This window comes from Palaemon carinicauda, chromosome 26 (genome assembly GCF_036898095.1).
Source record: "Palaemon carinicauda isolate YSFRI2023 chromosome 26, ASM3689809v2, whole genome shotgun sequence".
Taxonomy (NCBI): domain Eukaryota; kingdom Metazoa; phylum Arthropoda; class Malacostraca; order Decapoda; family Palaemonidae; genus Palaemon; species Palaemon carinicauda.
Window position 1 is genome coordinate 104,013,119 of NC_090750.1, and position 7,596 is coordinate 104,020,714.

At 34.6% G+C, this 7,596-nt stretch overlaps 1 protein-coding gene across 1 annotated transcript in view; it reads right to left on the reverse strand.

The window, feature by feature from the left end:
- The window catches only part of LOC137620098 (caprin-2-like), a 48,505-nt gene extending 43,424 nt beyond the window's left edge, over nt 1–5,081 (reverse strand). Inside the window, exons 1-2 of the mRNA XM_068350372.1 lie at nt 4,231–5,081; nt 2,210–3,975 (exon numbers count right to left, since the gene is read on the reverse strand). Coding sequence (XP_068206473.1) covers nt 2,210–2,271 — 62 coding nt within the window. The 5' untranslated portion in view covers nt 2,272–3,975; nt 4,231–5,081. The remainder of the gene's footprint in view (nt 1–2,209; nt 3,976–4,230) is intronic.
- Between the last annotated feature and the right edge of the window lie 2,515 nt (nt 5,082–7,596).

Here is a 7,596-nt window from a genome sequence, read left to right on the forward strand (position 1 = left end):
AATTGCAGCAAATATTTTTATGTTGAACAGGCTGCCATAAGTCTTTTTATAGTTTATATATAAAATATCTGTTTTGATGTTGTTAATGTTTTTTAAAAATCTTATTTCAATTGTTCTTTACATCTTATATCGTTTATTTATTTCCTTATTTCCTTTCCTCAACGGGCTATTTTTTCCTGTTGGAGCCCTTGGACTTATAGCCTTTTGCTTTTCCAACTAGGGCTGTAGCTGAGCTAATAATAATAATAATAATAATAATAATAATAATAATAATAATAATAATAATAATAATAATAATAATAATAAAGATATTATTATTATTATTATTATTAATAATATTATCATTATTATTAGCTAAGCTACAACCCTAGTTGGAAAAGCTGGATGCTAAAACCCCAAGGGCTCCAACAGGGAAAAATGAGCCATTGAAGAAAGGAAATAAGGAAATGAATAAACTACAAGAAAAGCAATAAACAATCAAATAAAATATTATGAAAACAGTAACACCATTAAAATAGATCTTTCATATATAAACATAACGGATACTGATTGTATATAAAGCGCCAAACACACACACACACACACACACACACACACACACACATACAGACCAAGAAGCTATTAAAAATACGAATTTCAAATGAAGGAATCTTCAAAAAAAAAAAAAAAAAAAAAAAAAAAAAAAAAAAAAAAAAAAAAAAACGGAAGAGAATTTTACCAACGAGACTATTCCACCAATCATGATTAAGCTTATTAGCTTCAGAGATATCGAATGCCGAAATTTACCGTCAGCCCCCAAAAAACGTTGTTTAAAAAGAAATCATTAGAGATATTAAGAATTTTACATACACACCAAGCTAGAAACCGTTAAATATATTAGAAAATTCACATACATTCCAAGAAAGAAGCTATTAAAAAATATTAAGAATTCCTATAAGTCAAAAAAGAAACCATTAAAAATATTAAGAATTTCACATACACTCCAAGCAAGCTACCATTAAAAATAGAAAATTCACATACACTCCAGGAAGAATCTGTTAAAAATGATAATAATTTCAATAAGTCAAGAAAGAAACCATTAAAAATATTAAGAATTACTTTAAGTCAAGAAAGAAACCATTAAAGATATTAAGAATTTCACATACACTCCAAGAAAGAAACTATTAAAGATATTGAAAATTTCTATAAGTCAAGAAAGAAACCATTAAAGATATTAAGAATTTCACATACACACCAAGAAAGAAACCATTTAAAAATATTAGAAAGATTCACATACACACCAAGAAAGAAACCATTTAGAAATATTAGAAAGATTCACGTACACACCAAGAAAGAAACCATTTAAAATTATTAGAAAGATTCACGTACACACCAAGAAAGAAACCATTTAAAAATATTAGAAAGATTCACATACACACCAAGAAAGAAACCATTTAAAAATATTAAAAATTCACGTACACACCAAGAAAGAAACCCTTTAAAAACATTAAAAAATTCACATACACACCAAGAAAGAAACCCTTTAAAAATATCAAAAAATCACACACTAAGAAAGAAACCCTTTAAAAACATTAAAAAATCACATTCACACCAAGAAAGAAACTATTTAAAAATATTAGAAAAAATCACATACACACCAAGAAAGAAACCATTTAAAAATATTAAAAAATTCACATACACACCAAGAAAGAAACCATTTAAAAATATTAAGAAATCACACACCAAGAAAGAAACCCTTTTAAAACATTAAAAAATCACATTCACACCCTAAAAATATTAAAAAATCACACATTAAGAAAGGAACCATTTAAAAATATTAGAAAAAATCACATACACACCAAGAAAGAAACCATTTAAAAATATTAAAATATCACTTACACACCAAGAAAGAAATCATTTAAAAACATCATGTATTTCACGTACACTACAGGAAAGAAGTTATTAAAAATATTAAGAATATCACATACACACCAAGAAAGAAATTTAAAAACATCATGTATTTTAATAGGAATCTTCCAAAAAAAAAAAAAACTGAAATGAATAAGTTATTAAAAATATAAAAAATATCACATGCACACCAAGAAAGAAACCATTAAAAAACGTAATGTATTTTAAGAGGAATCTTCCAAAAAAAAAAAAAAAAAAAAAAAAATTGAATATTTTTTTTTTTTTTTTTAGTGAATAAACATAAACAAACTTTGGTACTCACTCTTCACTCTTGACGGAGACATTGTCTTTCAGAGACTGGGACGATGAACAGCTACTTCCCATTGTTAGAAATTGACTGCCTTCTTAACAATCTCTTCTTTTTTACTCTCTCTCCTCTCTCCTCTCTCCTCTCTCACTTTGCTGCTATTCTTCTATCTTCTTTACCCCTGGTACAGACTGACTCTTCCTGACACTTCCTACTTCCCTTTCCTTTTTGTCTTCTTACTCCTCCTCCTCCTCTTGTTTTCGTGTTTTCTTTCTTTTTTTATTTTGATTCTATCATATGCTGAGTGCTTTAACTGACCCTTTTTATTATTTATCTTACTCTGAAGATCTCAGAATTAGTGTAGGCTTGTCTTTATATTTTCGAAACAGCCCTTTTCCTCTAGACTTGTCTAAACTTCAGCAGATAATCAATTAACACACTTGCTTAGACATTTTCAGATGTACTCATATTCCCTAATTATTATTTAGGAGAAGTTCGTCTTATATTAATCGGTGGGGAAATATAAAAAATAAGATTTAACAGGAAGCTATGTCCAGTATCCTTCACTGATTCATGTCCCCTGACTTTGTGCTTTCTTCCTCTTCTTCTGCTATTTCCCTAGGTGAAATTGAGCAACGGTAGAGCCCAAAGAAGTAACTTATACCCTTCTGTTTCAGTCTAATACTCTGTGGTGTGTGGAAGACTCCTCAATCGTCAGTGACGGAATTTCATAACACAGTCATATTCCTGGCATGACAAATACTTGACATCTCAGTGTGTCTCTTATTCCTTCTAAATCAACTACTTTACATACAACTGCTGTATATCAGGAAGCCTTCATAAGCCATGCACTTGTATGTCAGGTAAATTTGGCACTTAGTTTACTGTAATACTGACTCGGGATGCTCATGAATGGGGTGCCAATACTGAGTTGATCCTTAACATTGTTCAGTGTGACTTAACCTTACCTAAAAAAGAGAAAAGTTTATACCCTGTAATGTCCTTTGGGGCCTATTTGGTCAAGGGTACTCCAGTGGCTAAGGCGCTCAGGAGGCTTCTCCAGCACATCCAATATTTTAATTCTGATTCCAGATGATAACTTCAGTCTGGAAGGACATCCCCTTGGCTGCGGAAGCTACGAAAGTCGATCACTGTTCGTATTTTGGTCTCCTAGAGCTCTCCAAGCTCTCGAGATGGCTGATGATGGCCACCCACCCTTTTGGCACTCCCTCTGAAGCTCCCGGAAGGTCCTCTCTCCGCTTCTGGTCCCACGAAATTCTTCTTCCTTGGACGAGCCTGCGCGAAGGGTGGCCTTCAATTACGGAAGATGCGTTAAGGGTAGTCAATTAACGAGTCTTGTGACCCCTCCCCTTCTCTCTCTCTCTCTCTCTCTCTCTCTCTCTCTCTCTCTCTCTCTCTCTCTCTCTCTCTCTCTCTCTCTCTCGTAGTCCCCCTTTTCACTGCACAATGATTAATATCAGGTCTCCACTTTCATTTCTTTGGTCCTCATCTTTTTTTCACCATTGTTCATTTTTACTTCGTCTTGGCCAATTTAACGGAGAGAGAGAGAGAGCTTTTGGTGTCGAAAATAATGTGGATTACTAACTTTTTACCTTTCTAAAGTGGGCCTTCCTTAAGCTGGCTTCAGGAATCTAACATGAGCAAATCAGAGTGTCGTTAGCTTCATTATAACCCAACAGGGTTGTACCCTGGGTTAGCAAATATTTGTTTCACAGAGTTGTACCCTTGGTTAACAAATATTTGTTTCACAGAGTTGTAACCTTGGTTAGCAAATATTTGTTTCAGTGTTGTACCCTTGGTCAGCAAATATTTGTTTCAGAGTTGTACCCTTGGTCAGCAAATATTTATTTCAGAGTTGTACCCTTGGTCAGCAAATATTTGGTTAACAAATATTTGTTTCACAGAGTTGTACCCTTGGTCAGCAAATATTTATTTCAGAGTTGTACCCTTGGTCAGCAAATATTTGTTTCAGAGTTGTACCTTTGAACAGAAAATATTTGTTTCAGAGTTGTAACCTTGGTTATCAAATATTTGTTTCAATTTAATATAAATATATGTCCTGTATTAATTGACCTGTTGCTAATTAAACGATTGTTGTGTTCTGCGTTCCTCGTTTTTTGGAGAGGCTTCTTAGGTGTTCGAATTCTTTGGAGAGGATTCTAGGGTGTTCAAATTCTTTCGAGAGGCTTCTCGGTCTTTTCTCCGCTGTTTGGATTTTTTCGGGAGGCTTCTCGGGTGTTTGGATTCTTTCGAGAGGCTTCTCAGATGTTCGGATTCTTTTGAAAGGCTTCTCGTGTGTTCGGATTCTTTTGAGAGGCTTCTCGGGTGTTCGGATTCCTTCGAGAGGCTTCTCGGGTGTTCAGATTCTTTCGAGAGGCTTCTCAGTCTTTTCTCAGGTGTTCGGATTCTTTTGAAAGGCTTCTCGTGTGTTCGGATTTTTTTGAGAGACTTCTTGGGGTGTTCAGATTCTTTCGAGAGGCTTCTAAGTCTTTTTTCAGGTGTTCGTATTCTTTCGAGAGGCTTCTTGGGTGTTCGGATTCTTTTGAAAGGCTTCTTGGGTGTTTGGATTCTTTCCAGAGGCTTCTTGGGTGTTCGGATGCTTTCGAGAGGCTTCTCAGCTGTTCAGATTATTTTGAGAGGCTTCTCGGGTGTTCGGATTCTTTCGAGAGGCTTTTCGGGTGTTCGGATTCTTTCCAGAGGATCCTCCGGTGTTCGGATTCTTTCGAGAGGCTTTTCCGGTGTTCGGATTCTTTCGAGAGGCTTTTTGGGTGTTCGGATTCTTTCCAGAGGATTCTCAGTTGTTCGGATGCTTTCGAGAGGCTTCTCGGGTGTTTGGATTCTTCCGAGAGGCTTCTTGGTGTGTTCAGATTCTTTCGAGAGGCTTCTCAGTCTTTTCTCAGGTGTTTAGATTCTTTCAAGAGGCTTCTCCGGTGTTTGGATGCTTTTGAGAGGCTTTTCAGTCTTTTCTTAGGTGTCTGGATTATTTCAAGAGGCTTCTCTGGTGTTCGGATTCCTCCGAGAGGCTTTACGAGTGTTCGGATTCTTCCGAGAGGCTTCTTGGGTGTTCGGATACCTTCGAGAGGGTTCTCGGGATTTCCTTTTCTTTCGTGAGGCTTCTCGGGTGTTCGGACTCTTGCGAGAGGCTTCTTGGGTGTTCGGATTCCTTGGAGAGGCTTCTTACAAGAGCAGCTTCTGATTCCTTGTACCCAGGGCACTGCTGTTGATAGGAATGATTGTCCTTCTTCTTAATTCGATCAGAGAGCTGAGTAGTGTTTCTTGTACTGCGCTTCCTTAGAAAAATAAGTCTTCTAGAGTTAGATTGCCAAGTAGCGGCGACACTTTTCTAGGAGTGACATCTCTACTCTCAAAAACTTGAATACAAAAGGGTGTCTTGGACAGTTAGAAATATGCATTGCAGAGTCTGTAATAATCTTTATAAAAATAAGCAATGCTTGAAATCACTTATGTATGAATATGTATGAATGCTCTAGCGAGTACACGGTGATGTCTTAATGTTAAATTGAATGTCGTAACATCAATGTACATAACTTGACATCGTGATGAGCATTAGAATGTTGATCGTGAGGATGAGATGAGAATGTTGTAGAATGCTTTATAGAATGAGACGGAATGTGTAAGGAGTTTGGTGGACTCTCTTCTTCACTACAAATATATCCTGCATGTTGGAAGGACGTTTCTTAGCTTCCAAATATTACCTGTAATATTCAGGTTCAGTGTTTGTAAAATATCTTATTCATTCATCAATCTAAAAAAAAAATATTCCTTCGTCTATAATTTATAAAAAAAAAATCTGTATTGTTTCATTCACAGTTTAGAATTTCAGAATTCACGTATAGGTCTCGGAATTTTCAATTATTGAATCTAAAATCTCGAGAATTTCTAATAGGTTTGTGTATTATCTATTATATTTCTTGTTCCCAAATCTATAGTCGAAAGTATTTCTGAATTTTACTTTTGGTAGATGTATTTCCTTATTAGTTTGTAAACTAGGGAATGTGTCTCACAATCTTCTCATGCTTGAAACTTCCTAATATTTTCCTCTGATATCTTATCCAAATTACTCTTTGTTGAATGCTGTTACAGTATTCTGTTCTGGAAGATGAATTTAAGTGGCTCCCAACAAGCTGGCTTAATTAAGAATAATCAAATCTAATTTGTGCAACTTGGAAGTCTCATCAATGTGCACTATCTGGAAGATGAATTTAAGTGGCTCCCAACAAGCGAGCTCCAATAAGAATAATCAAATCTAATTTGTGCAACTGGGAAGTCACGTCAATGTGCACTATCTGGAAGATGAATTTAAGTGGCTCCCAACAAGTGAGCTCCAATAAGAATAATCAAATCTAATTTGTGCAACTGGGAAGTCACGTCAATGCTTGTGCACTATCTTATTCTAAGGTCCTCTTCATTATCATCTATTTGAACGTCTTACACATGAACCTCCTTCCAGTCATCTTTTGTATAATTCTCTTCTGTTATCTTCTTGTGAACTTTTGGAATCGATTTGGCCAAGATTTCAACTTGGAGACAAGTTTGTGAATTATATCTGGTCAGATTAATTTGGGGTTAATCCCTCGGAGGCATATGATGTCTTCAGAAGATCTTCAGAAGACAGTTGACAACGATTCTTCTTCGCTGTAAATTGATGGTGCGCTGCCCTCATCTGGAAGTAGAGGAAATAAAACGTTTGTTAGTCAGGTTTAAAGAGAAACGTTAATGGGACTTTTATGCAAAATATGAAATGTAAATAAAGAAAAAAGTTTATGGGACTTTAATGCAAAATATGAAATGAAGAAAAACGTTTATGGGACTTTAATGCAAAATATGAAATGTAAATGAAGAAAAACATTTATGGGATTTTAATGCAAAATATGAAATGTAAATAAAGAAAAACGTTTACGGGACTTTAATGCAAAATATGAAATGTAAATAAAGAGAAACGTTTATGGGACTTTTATGCAAAATATGAAATGAAGAAAACCGTTTATGGGACTTTTATTGCAAAATATGAAATGAAGAAAACGGTTTATGGGACTTTAATGCAAAATATGAAATGATGAAGAAAAAGGTTTATGGGACTTTAATGCAAAATATTGAAAGTAAATGAAGAAAAACGTTTATGGGACTTTAATGCAAAATATGAAATTTAGATGAAAAAAAACGTTTATGGGACTTTAATGCAAAATATGAAATTTAGATGAAGAAAAATGTTTTGGGACTTGTATGCAAAATTAAGAAAAACGCTTATGGGACTTGTATACAAAATTAAGAAAAACGCTTATGGGACTTGTATGCAAATTAAGAAAAACGTTTTGGGACTTATTTGCAAAATTACGAAAAACGTTTTGGGATTTTTATGC